Genomic DNA, 13,232 nt, shown 5'->3' on the forward strand with positions numbered 1-13,232 from the left:
AACTTTGGGAATGGACTTCCGGTTTGCCCATAGGGCCGTTTTCCACCCTCCAGAGGCTTCGGGGGAACCTCCTGAAGCCTCCGTAGCACGAAAAACAGGCCAAGGCACAAACCAGGGAAGCCTCTGGAGGGCAAAAAAAACGATCAAAAAATGAAGGCCAACAGGGCAGAGCCTCGCATGCCCTAACAAATGGCTCCGTGTGCCACCTGTGGCACTTGTGGCATAGGTTCGCCATCACAGTTGTAGGTTATCTAGTCCAACCCCCTCCCCCCCAAGCAGGAGACCCTGCATCATTTCTGACGGATGGCAGTCCAGTGTCTTCTTGAAAGCCTCCAGGGATGAAGCTCCCACAACTTCCGAAAAGTGTAGAAAAGTGGGTGGTGGTGGTGGTGTTTTAATAGAAAGAAAAGGCGTTGACTTCCAATTCCCTTGGGTGCAATAGAATAAGATAATGGCATCAAATCTTTTATTTTTATTTTTATATAATAATATCAGTATAAACTCGCATTTTCTTTTTTATATATATATACATTTCTTTATTTACTTCTACTTAGCTACTTATGATCAAGTATTATTTACCTATATCGTGCTTTATATTTTTACTGTCATCTATTCTCTTACATGCAGTTATAGGTATACATTCACATAGGTATTCTTTTTCTTTGCCATTCTTATATTATTATTATTCCATTTAAAAGGGTATAAGGTATAATTTGGAATGTATTATTTACCATCCTTCACACCTGTTGTGACACCACCTTATTTTCTTTTCTTTTCTCTTCTCCCTCCCTTCCTTCTCTACTTCCTTCCTTCCTCCTCTCCTTCCCCTTCTTCCTTCCCTTACTTCTCCCCTACTCCTACCCTCTGTCTTCTCCTTCCTACCCTCTCTCCTTCTCTTTCTCTCGCTTCCTCCCTCCTCTCCTTCTCTTTCTCTCCCTCCCACCCCCTCTCCTTACCTCTTTCTTCTTCCCCTACCTCTCCTCCACATCTCACCTTATTTTCCCTTTTCTTTTCTAAACTCGCCTTTTCTATAACAACAAACCTTATCTAGTGAGTAAACCCCCAAAATCAAAGCTTCAAAGGTTTTTTTTCACCACCTCAGGCACAAAGTCCAGAAGTGGTTTCCAAGTCCGAACAAAAGTAATTGCATTTTTTTCTTCTTCTTTAATCAAAGCAGTCAGTTTAGCCCATCTCTGTTAACTCCGTCAACTTTTGTCCTCTTGAGTTCATTTCACGGACATCCCCATGTCTTTTTCTTGGCTACAACATGGAAGTTGCTTTCCATTGGTTGTGTAAGTACATTAGAGGTTAAGTAAATGTTTGCCGACAATGGTTTTAGACAGGCAACCCCCCCCCCCCCCCCCCACACACACACATACACGGGGCCAAATGTCTCTGGTGCAGAAGTATGTTGTTGATGGAATATCTGTCCTTTCAACAGTGTCGTAATTGCTTGATTGGGTATTTTTTTATCCCATGCCCCCCCAATTCAAAAGCCTTCTGAAAACACACAACTCTTTTCAGGCTGCCTGTAGTAATTGGCATCAGATTGGTGCTCTTCCAATCTGCTTTCCTTCTCAAAGTGAGGCCAGAGATGATGATCCAAGAGGAAACCCTCTTTGAAGCAGGGGTGGGCTTCAAACGTTTTAGCAAGGGGGTTCTCTGCTTGGTTGCTGGGTGGGCATGGCCTAACTAACCGATCGCTTAGAGAGGGTTGTAAAAGTACTGTGAAGCAGTATATAAGTCAAAGGGCTATTGCTATTGAGACGGTGAGGATCGAACTGCTGGCAGTTGGCAGAATTAGCCTGCAATACTGCATTCTAGCCACTGCGCCAACACAGAAGGAGGGAGGGAGGAAAATGGCAGTAGCCCTGAGACTTATATACCACTTCACAGTACTTTTACAGCCCTCTCTAAGCGGTTTACAGAGTCAGCCTCTTGCCCCCCAACAATCTGGGTCCTCATTTTACCCACCTCGGAAGGATGGAAGGCTGCGTCAACCTTGAGCTGGCCAGAATCGAACTGCTAGCAGTCTGCAGAGTTAGCCTGTAATATTGCATTCTAACCACTGTGCCACCACAGTTCCTTCCTTCCCTTCCTTCCTTCCTTCCTTCCTTTCCTCCCTCCCTCCCTCCCTCCCTCCCTCCCTCCCTCCCTCCCTCCCTTTCCACTTAGCAATAGTAGATTTATATACCACTTCACAGTGCTTTTACAGCCCTCTCTAAGCGGTGTACAGAGTCAGCCTATTGCCCCCAACAATCTGGCTCCTCATTTTATTGACCTCGGAAGGATGGAAGACAGCAAGAATAATAACCTAATTCAGTGTTTCTCAACCTTGGCAGCTGGAAGCCAGATGGACTTCAATTTCCCCGGATTCCCCAGCCAGCTCTGCTGATTCAGTGTTTCTCAGCATTTTGGCCATTCGGCAGATTCTGGGAGTTGAAGTCCCCCTGCCTTAAAACTCTGCACTAGTGAGGATTGTTCTGACCGAGGCTTCCCAAGAGCATGAAGCAAACTCCTGGTCCCGACAAAAACTCCTTTTATTAATTGACTGTGAATTCTGCTCATTCACATCCAGCAAAGTCTTTCGAGGGAGGATTTACGGTCACAGACCTTATCTGGCTTGGGAGGATTTACGGTCACAGACCTTATCTGGCTTGGAGAGCTGCCAGGATGAGATCTGCAAAACTTGTCCAGGAGCCTCGGAGAGTCAGGAACCAATTAAGCGAACTCATGGTCTCCTGCAAACTCCACTCCCCTTTCGCTCCTCTTTTATTTCCTCTGGAAGGGGACATTCATCGTCCAGCTGTGGCCTTACTCCCAAGTCGACCCCTGTTCTTTAGCTGTTCTCTTCGTCTGGCCATTCTGTCCAAGGGCACCCTGGGAACAGGCTCCAGCTGTTCTTCTGCCTCACTGATGTCTTAACTCCAGAGGCAGCTGAGAACTGCCAGACGGCCCTGGCCCCCTCTCTGCCTCCGACACAGAGCCCTCGTCCGAGCCTTCCCCACACTCCAGGACTGGCCCAGGTTCCTCCCCAACCCTCCTCACAGTCTGAATCTGCTGCCAGCTCTGCTGGCAGGCCACAACAAGTATTATAATCCACTTCCCCAAAAGGCCCGAATGCCACCTGCAAAGATCCCTTCCTGGGGAAGTTGGCCCAGAGCTGATTTCCTTACCCTTTTGCACCCTGTACAAAAACGAACACAACTCAACATAACTTTTTTTTCCCTCTTACCCTTTGTGTCCCGTTACAAATACGAACGCAACTCACCTAACTTAGAAAGCGTACAAAATGGGGGGTGCTCTGCCATCCCGCCTCCGCCCCCACTCCAACTGGACTGCTTATTTAGAGGGGGCTTATTCCCTCCCCCCTCCCCTCCCAAACCCGTCCCTTGCTGAGAGACTCGAGGTTTCTAGGCCAGCCTCCTTTGGTGGCTTGACAATTGTATAACCCGTTCGACTGAAAATCCGTAAGTAAAACCACTAATCAGATCTGACGGTGAGATTATTGCAACGGACTGGCATCCGTGGTTACATCATCTCCTTTTGTTTATACTGGGGGTGGGGGGATAGAATATGCAGCCTCTTTTGATCTCTTCCTGGGGAGTTGCAATTTGGTGCAGAAAGAAAACATAATTTTTTAGTGCCCGTCCAGGTTTCCTAGCCCTATAAAGATAATAACACAAAATATCTTTTCTTTTTTTTAAAAAAAGACAACCACTTTTATATTTCTCTCTCCTCCCCAGCAACCTTGCTAATGAAGTACATTTTAAAAGAGCCTTTTTCGTTTTATTATAAGTGGCTCCTGCAAAAAATCGGGTTTTTGGATTTTCTCCTTCGAAATGACTTCTCCTTCTCCTCCGCTCGCTCGCAGGTCTTCATGGATGCAAATCCGGATTCTCCCCCACTGGCTTTCTCCCCCCACCCCCCCTTCTTGTGGAGGTGCGAGTCGGCTGTGTTCATTGTTCATTTCCGAAGGAACACACACATACACATATGCAACACACACACACCTCACCCATGCCACCATAGAAGGTCATGGTTTTTTCCACTCCCATCCCTTCTCGTGAGTCCACCCCAATCTGTATAAATCGCCTTAAAGAGGCAGCCACCGCCGTAGGTTTTACTCAAAACGTTCTTGGCAAGGGTTACTCAGGCATTCTTGGCAAGGGAAGAGGAAGGGGAGCAGGCAAGCTTTCTCTTGGTTGGGGGCATGTTGCCAAGTGCCCAAATTTTGATCGCCGGGATTGGAGGGGTAGGGAGGTGGTTGCTGCAAGGATTATAAATCACATTTTTTTTCCGTGCTCTTGTAACTTCAAACATAAGTCTTACCTGTATGGCTGAAACTGTGTGTTGAATAGAAGCGCAGTATATTTTGTTCTTGGTTTTCCAAGAGGGTCTCCTCAAACAGGGGTCACCAACTTTTTGGATCTCCGGGACCACTAAATTCATAATTTTAAATCCCCTGAACCACTAATATGATTTTTTTTAAAGATAAATAGTATTTAGTGCAGTGTTTCTCAACCTTGGCTGGCTGGGGAATTCTGGGAGTTGAAGTCCGGACATCTTCAAGTTGTCAAGGTTGAGAAACACTGATTTAGTGTAATATAAAAATGCAAATAATTTTTCTGGGGACCACCAAAATTTTCTCATGGACTTGTTGACTGCTGTCCTGAATGATACTGTTTTCCTGTCATTTCTGACCTGTTTGAGCAGGGGACATGGGTTCCACTTTCTCCTTGGTATACGACCTTATTTTGTTGAGAAAAATAAAGAAAGGAATCTGAAAGAGGATAATTTTTCTTCAGTTGTTTACGTATTAGAACTTCGCTTTGCAAGAAAAAAAATTTAAGGGAAAAATCAAGGGCAGACCTGAAAAAAACCCGAAAGGGGATTAATTTTTCCTTTTCTTTAGTTGTTTACGTTTAGAACTTCGCTTTGCAAGAAGAATTTTAAGGGCAACACTTTACAAAAAAGGGCTTGTTCTAATAATAAAAAGAAATACTGAAAAAAATCCAACGGCATATGATGCAAACTTGTTTTTTTCTTTTTTTAAAGGGCAATTCCCTTTTCACATGTTTCGTATGAATTTGAAAGCGTGCGCATTAAGTGGTACCATTTGCACAAACGGACCGTATAAAGGACAGAAGTGAGCTTTTTGAAAAATAAATAAATCTAAAGGACAGCTTTCCCAAATAAAAGACCAACCTTTATAATAAAGGCCGTGTGGCCGCTGTACTGGCTCATCTTAAAAGGGATCTAGGAAACGGGGCCGGCTCCGGCACGACTCCTACCCAGAGGTGGATTTCTACCGGTTTCCACCGGTTTGGACGGACCGCTAATGCTAATTTGGCTTTGGTCGCAGAACCGGCAGCGACTCAGGCTGGCCACGCCCCTGAACTGGTTCCCCGGTCTCCACTGCTGTTGCCGGTGTGTTTTTTGTTAGGTTTTCATGGTCTTTGCGCATGCGCAGAACAACCGAATTGCGCATCTGTGCGCAGTGAAGCACGCCTGAAGCAAACCGGTAACTAGTGCAGGTAGGAACCTACCCCTGACCCCCTACCCTCCTGGGGTTCAGAAGGACCTTAAAACTTGGCTTTTTTAGGGGTGGGTGGGAGTGTACCGTAGTTTAGGGAAGATGGTGTCGGAGGGGGAATGTAGTTCAGAAAAACAATACTAATAATAAACCTTATAAGCGGGTGTGAGAAGCATGACCGAAGGCCCTTCCTTAAGACTTCATTCTAGCGCCCGACGCATCTTCCTGTTTGCCATTTCGCCAAGCCCATAGCCGCCCTACCAGAAGATGGAAGGAGGAAGTGCCAGAAGGACATCTGGGGATTTCTTACTTGACTGCTGTAGTAATAATAAGAACAATAAAAATAATAATGAAAAAATCACAGGAAAAGATCTCGCTTGACTTGTAGCGGAAGTCCCCTTCAGTAGATCTCGAATCCTGAAACTCTTAAGGGAATGCACCAGATAGCTGGGTTAGCCCTGCCAACAAGTACAACATTTTTTTGCACTTTTTTATTTAGATATATATATAAATATACCTGTACAGCATTAAGGAGGGTTGAAAACATTGAAGTCTTCCTCGCTCTGTTTCTCTCCCCCTCATTCTCTCTTTCCCCCTCTCTTTCTTTCCCTCTCATTCTCTCTTCTCTCCCTCTCTCTCCTCTCCTTCTCTCTCCGTCCCTCTGTTTTTCTCTTCCTCATTATCTCTTCTCCCTCCCTCTCTCTCCCCTCATTCTCTCTTCCCTCCCTCTCTCTCCATCCCTCTGTTTCTCTCTTCCTCATTATCTCTTCTCCCTCCCTCGTTCTCTCTTCCCTCCCTCTCTTTCTGTCTCTCTCTCTTTCTTTCTCTCTCCCTCTCCCTTGTTCTCTTTTCCCCTTCTCTCTCTCCCTCTCTCTTTCTCTCCTTCCTTCTCCCTCCCTCCTTCTCCTTCTCCCCCTCCCTCTTCCTTTTATTCCCCCTTTCTCTCTCCATCCCACCTCTCTCTCCCTCCACTTCTCTCTCCCCCCCCTCTCTCTTTCCCCCACCCCACCCGTTCCCAAGCACACACAGGAAATTCCAGGTGGCCTCCAAGCAACCCTTTTAGCGTCCTCGTTCTTGCAAAGAGCCAGGACAGAATGTCCTAGGAAGAAAGGCCGGGCCTTTCGCTCTTCCAGGGGAGAATTGGCTGTCTCTCCTTTCTGGTTTCCATCAGGGCAGGCACTGGTGCATACGAATGCAGAAACGTCCACCTAGCTAGCTACGAAAATCTCTCCGCTCAGAGCACCCCCTCCTGCTGCCCGTTACAAGATGATGCCATGCTCGGGCTTCTGAATTTGGGAGAGAGGAGAGTTTCCCCCCCCCCTCAAAACCCATGAGAAGCAAACACCACCACCACCACCACTGAGCTGCCTTCTGTGCAATTCACCTTTTGCCTTTCCTCTTTCCGCAGATTACCTGGCCAATCGGGGACGTTTGAGCGAGACGGATGCCAGGCGCAAATTCTGGCAGATCCTCTCGGCTGTGGAATATTGTCACGGCCGGAAGATCGTACACCGGGATCTCAAAGCGGAGAATCTCCTACTTGATAACAACATGAATATTAAGATAGCAGGTATTCCATAAACGTGAATAGCTTCCGCATGGGGTGGACGGGTGTTTAGAGAGCCGAGGTGGCGCAGTGGTTAAATGCAGCACTGCAGGCTACTTCAGCTGACTGCAGTTCTGCAGTTCGGCTGTTCAAATCTCACCTGCTCAAGGTTGACTCAGCCTTCCATCCTTCCGAGGTGGGTAAAATGAGGACCCAGACTGTGGGGGGCAATATGCTGACTCTGTAAACTGCTTAGAGAGGGCTGAAAGCCCTATGAAGCGGTATATAAGTCTAACTGCTATTGCTATTGCTATTTATTTATTTATAAAGAAAATCATAATTTTCAATGACAGCTTACAAACATTTTTTTAAAAACCGATATGAAGAGAGTAAAAACAATAGTGCCCCCCTCCCATCCCACTTGCCCTCAGGAGGGTTAGATAAAATTGGCCCTAAAGTCTTGCTACAAAAATGGCTCCTGCTTGATGCCTTCCCCTCTTCTTGGCCAAACCAGAGTCATTTTGAACGCTGTAGAGTTTTTACTCCTGTTTGCAGCACCTTAGCAACCCCCTACTCTTCCCCCCCGCCCCCCAGCCAGATGTGCAAGTCACAATCAAATTAATTAATTTGGAGGGTTTAAGAAAAGAAGAAGAAGAAGCAGCAGCAAACTCAAAATGGAAACTTGGGTTATTTTAGCACGCTTGATTCCGTTTTAATTACAAATCTAAATACAGCAGATGTTTGCCGCAGTAGGATAATTTCCCTCTGCCTCTGTATAATGCAAAAGGATTCGTGGATTTGCCTAACTAGAATTTTTAAAAAAAAAAATGAGAGGAACGAGAAGCGGGGAGATGTTTGAGCTTCAGAGGGTTTTGTAACGCTGTCGAGTTCTTGGAAGAAATTATCTCTCGCAACTTTGGCAGAGAGTGCTTGGATCTAAGAAGGAGGAGGAACTGGGGGCATTGCGTTCCAGAGGGATTGACAGCGATAGGGAAGCGGGAACGGATGCTAAAATGACTTCAAAGCATCTGGCTTTAGTAACAGAGGTCATATATTATCGCAGTTTAATTTTGCATCCAGGGTAGGTTGAATGGAGAGACAAACCATGATCTAAAAAAAAAGCAACCTTGGTTCCCAATTGGGTTTGGGTAAAAATATTGTCACTTCTACTTGCTTGTAAAGGACCATCTTATGCTGTTTAGAGGATTCAATGTTTTTTGCAACTCTTGGCAGGTACTTAATTCAACTCCAAAACAGAATCTATATATATATAAAAGTGTATGTGTGTGTGTGTTTTCTAGCCTAACTCTGGAACGCCTCGAGCAATTTCAACCAAACTTGGTACACAGATGATTTACTCTCTGGAAACAAATACTGTGGGGATAAGACACCCCTAACACCCCTTGGAGTGTGTATTCTGCTAAGATACAGCCTGTTGTGCCTTAAAATGGCTTCTACTGTACAGCACAGGTTATCGGCTAGTCTAAAATAAAATAAGGAATGGCAGGTACATCCTGAACGGTTTTGGTTTTTTTTTAAATAAAGCCAGTCAAGGACACCATTGTCATAGTTTTGGAGAAGGTACAACTGAGAGTTGGATGTTAGTAACATCCTTGTTTGACGTAACTTGAAGAAGAAGGACCGAAAACTGCCCTTCTGTTTTTTTGGCTCAATGGCAGCTTGTTTTAACTTCCTGATCAGAACTCCAGGCTATCATTTATGAAGCTGGTTTCTTTTTGTTGATCCCAGCAGAGATTGAAGATAATTTAGGGTGAAGATCTAGGCGAGCACCCAGAAGCTGTTCCTTGTAACCTCCAAACATGGTTTAGCCTTAGATACGAACAAAGGGGGGGAGGGAGGGGGAAGAATCTACTTCTTTGTATGGAGATCAGCGAAATCCATTGGGTGTTTTTGCTGCCCAACAAGATAAATTCTTCCTTGCTTTCCCCACCCAGCGTTAATGCGAAGTGAAGCCTTGATGATGCCTGCAAGAAGTCTTGTAAAGACTGTATAATTGTCATCCCGGCGTCTGCTGATAATGTCACATGGCATCGCTCGGTTGAGTTCAAACCCAAGCAAGCAGCTCTGGGAAAGACGGAGGAGAGAAAATGTATAGCTCAGGGTGGAACTGGGGAGTGCTCGGTGGTCTCTGAGCTTGGGGGTTTTCTTGCAAGAGGTTCCATGACCCAAGTAGGGAACATCTTCAGTGATAGAAAGGAGTGGGGGAGAAGGGAGAAGAGGAAGAGGAGGAAGGACGGACGGACTGTGGGGTCCTTGATGCTGTCTGAGCTTGGTTATCTTGCAGACGTTTCATGACCCAACTAGGGAACATCATCAATGCTAGAAAGGAGGGGGTTTTATAGACAAGGGCCTTTTAGTGCTGATTCTGTTACCGTGTCAGGGGATGAAACATCTCAGAGAACAACAAGGGACCCCACAGCTCTGTGAAATTTACCCCTCCTGAAATCCACCAGGGATCAGATGTACGTTCACCCAAATACCCACCCACCCACCCACCCCCACCCCCACACACCCCGCACACACAAAATGTATTTGACCCGAGAAGGGATTGGTTGCAAAAACCACTGCGGAGAATTTTATTTGCTTCTCTCTCTCTCTCTGCTTTGTGCAAGAGAGAAATCAGGGCAGCCTCTTTAGAAAGGCTCTCGATTTGCACGCCGGGGCGCCGCACAAGGCCGCGCCCCAAGTTCTCGCCCTGCCAACAACGCGGGTGACTCCTTGACAGCGGCGTGCGAAAAAGAACAGGCTGCCCGAGACAAACGAAAGACGCACTTCCGTGCCTCCTGGAGCCTTTCCCACCAAGGACTGTGCTGCGCTAGTTCGAATACCCTCCCTTCCCTTCCCTCCGGCAGCCTCCTTGCCAGAGGCTGGCTGGTTGGGCGGGTGAGGTTAACCCGTGAAAGGGGACAAAACAGGCTCTTCTGGTTCCTCCCATCATCTCCTCTTCCCTTCACAGTCGGCTCCTCCTTGGCTCAGAGGTTCTGCCCTTTCGAACCTCCAGTTCTTTTTTCTTTTTTTGCAATGCTCAGGCCGTTTAGGAGGTGGAGATTTTAGGCATTCCTTGGAAAGGGGTGTGTGTGTGTGTGTGTGTGTTTGTGGATTGGCAGCAACAACAGATATTTGGGACCAGAAATGCTCCGTTGGCCGCCAGCTGATTAACGGCTTCCTTGTTGGCGCTTTCAAATTTGGAGAGGTCGAACCAGGCAGAGAAGATGTCCTGACTGAGACGCTTCCCAAGAGCAGGAAACAAACTCCTTGTCCCGGCAGAAAAAAAACCTTTTATGAATTGACTGTGAATTCTGCTCCTTCACATCCAGCAAAGTCTTTCGAGGGAGGATTTACAGTCACAGACCTTATCTGGCTTGGAGAGCTGCCAGGCCGAGATCTGCAAAACTTGGCAAGGAGCCTCGGAGAGTCACGAACCAATGAAGCGAACTAATTGTCTCCTGCAAACTCCACTCCCTTTTGCTCCTCTTTCATTTCCTCTGGGAGGGGCCATTCATCGTCCACCTGTGGCCTTACTCCCAAGTCGACCCCTGTTCTTTAGCTCTTCCCTTCATCTGGCAACTCTGTGCACGCGCACACTGGGAACAGGCTCCAGCTGTTCTTCTGCCTCACTGATGTCTGACTCTGAAGGCAGCTGATAACTGCCAGACGGCCCTGGCCTCCTCTCTGCCTCCGACACAGAGCCCTCATCAGAGCCTTCCCCAGACTCCAGAACTGGCCCATCTTCCTCCCCAACCTCCTCACTGTCCGAATCTGCTGTCAGCTCTGCTGGCGGGCCACAACAAAAGAAGATGAAGCAGAGGGAGGAGATGAAATCATTCTCCGTCCAAGCCTGGTGCCAGGTGACTTCCTGAGATATCCCACAGTTTCCTAGCAACGGTGGAAAAGTGGTTTGTTTTTTCTCCCCCTGTTCCCAGATTTATTTTTTCCCACGTCCCCATCTAGGCCGCCGCGGGTCGCCTCCTTTCGAAATGCCAACTGGGCTCGGCTTAACCTTTTGAATCAAGTAGCAAGGGCAGCGAAGAGGGGATCAGATCAGGCCTGCTAAAACCTCTTTTCGGATCCTTAGCAAAGCTTGCAACGGGTTAGGTGTCTCTGAAGAACGTCAGTCCTTCAGCTCATGGTTGTCCCAAAGATTTCCCCACCCATCCACCCATCCAAAAATAAAAAAGGCAGCTGGACTTCCAACTCTGCTATTGTATTATATTGTATTGTAAGAAGAACTGAAGAAGCTTCTTGGGTGGAGAAGCGAAATATTTTTGGAAAAAACACCAAGAAAATCTAATTGCCTTTTACAGGGGGGAACACCCCCCCCCCAATTTCTGATCTCCAGTGGTTACAGAGGCTGAGTCTTCCAAGAACATTACATTTTCATAGCGTTTAAACAAAAATGTTTAAGTGACGTGGCAGGAAGGGATGTTGAATTTGGCTCCTGGGGGTTAGAGACCGGTGTGTTTCTGCACATGTTAGACTCCGTTTCCCATAATCCTAGCCAAAGGCCAAGAACCTGGGCAGAATACAGCATATCTTCAGAAGGACGTTGCATTATCTACCATGGATATCCTCATGAGCATCTAGGCACGTGCACAGATTCTCCAGAGAATTTTTAATATTTTGTTTATTTATGGTTGATAACCCAGCATAATTTCTAGCGTTGGATTTTCCCCCTTACCAGAGGGATCCCCCTTCTGGAGTTACTGTGAAGCCGTTACCATAGCAACTCTATTGCGCTGTACAGTAGAAGCCATTTTACGGCAGTGCAGTAGAAGCGATTTTACGCCAGTACATTAGAAGCCATTTTACACCAGTACAGTAAAGCCATTTTACGGCACAACAGGCTGTATCTTAACACACACCCAAAGGGGTTTAGGGGTGTCTTCTCTCCCCCCTAGTATTTGTTTCCAGAGAGTAAGTCATCTGTGTACCAAGTTTGGTTGAAATGGCTCCCGGCGTTCCTGAGTTATGCTGGGGACAGACACACAGAGCCATTTATATATAAGCGCTCTATCTATCTATCTATCTATCTATCTATCTATCTATCTATCTATCTATCTATCTATCTATATATATATATATATATATATATATATATTTGTTTTCTGAGGTTTTCGCGGGTGTTAGTATGTAGGTCTTTGGTTATTCGGGTTTTCTCCCGCGTAAAATTGGACGTGTCTTGGCGACGTTTCGACGAAGTCTCATTCGTCATCTTCAGGCTTCGTGACGAAGCCTGAAGATGACGAATGAGACTTCGTTGAAACGTCACCAAGACACGTCCAATTTAATGCGGGAGAAAACCCAAATAACCAAAGACATATATATGTATATGTATATGTATGTATGGAGAGAGAGAGAGAGATATTAAACTTAGATGCCACCCATCTCACCTAGGGAGGCTTTAAATGGCTTACGATCAATAACAGCAAAATAAAGCATCGGAACAATAAACATTAGCAGTAAAATTGATTTAAAATTGACAAAGATGGGGAAAGAAAGACGCAAGAAGGAGGAGGTGGGGGGGGGGGGTCCTTATTCTTAGCCCATTAATCCCCTCCGGTTCATTATCCATGCAATTTCAGCGCCTACAGAAATTCCTTCTTGCACCCGAGGGAGCGCCAACAGTTGCACTTGAATTGTTGTTGTTTTTTTTTAAGAAGAAGGGGGGGGGATTATGAAATGTAACCTTCCCTCTTAAAAAATAATAAGAGACCCAAAGGGCATTTCAGCGGCCGGAGGCTGGCCGGCTTCCCCCCTTGCCGAATCTATCTTAGAATATGGATTTGCCGAGAGGAAGAGCGAGCTCTCCCGCTGATCTGCCGAGGCTTAACGTCTGACAGCCACGAGGGGTGAGATTAATGCACCTTTTCCTCTCGTTCAGCATCTGGGAAGGTGCGGGGTAGGGAGGAAAGCTGGCCACGGGGTCCAGGATCCCTGCAGCTTGGATCCTAGGTCATTATTGTGGGATTTCCAATTTTTTTTTGTTCCTGGAGGAAACGTGGCAGATAAAGGAGGCAGCCTTCCCACTGCTGGGCTATTCTGAGAGTTGAAGTCCCTCCGTCTTAAAATGGCTGCAGTTGGGAAATGCCATTGTAAACGGTTGGGTTTCAAGGAAACCAGGACAGGCAA

General features: G+C 46.5%; 1 protein-coding gene across 2 annotated transcripts in view; it reads left to right on the plus strand.

Moving 5' to 3' along the window:
- The window catches only part of LOC116516382 (serine/threonine-protein kinase SIK2-like), a 69,431-nt gene that overhangs the window by 36,442 nt on the left and 19,757 nt on the right, over positions 1 to 13,232 (plus strand). Inside the window, exons 1-2 of one of the 2 annotated variants that reach the window (XM_032228820.1) lie at positions 5,045 to 5,537; positions 6,945 to 7,106. In XM_032228820.1, the coding sequence (XP_032084711.1) occupies positions 7,088 to 7,106 (19 nt within the window). In that variant the 5' untranslated portion in view covers positions 5,045 to 5,537; positions 6,945 to 7,087. Of the gene's footprint in view, positions 1 to 5,044; positions 5,538 to 6,944; positions 7,107 to 13,232 lie in introns of those variants that run through there. The other variant, XM_032228819.1, reaches the window with a different exon arrangement.

Source organism: Thamnophis elegans, chromosome 13 (genome assembly GCF_009769535.1).
Source record: "Thamnophis elegans isolate rThaEle1 chromosome 13, rThaEle1.pri, whole genome shotgun sequence".
Lineage (NCBI taxonomy): Eukaryota > Metazoa > Chordata > Lepidosauria > Squamata > Colubridae > Thamnophis > Thamnophis elegans.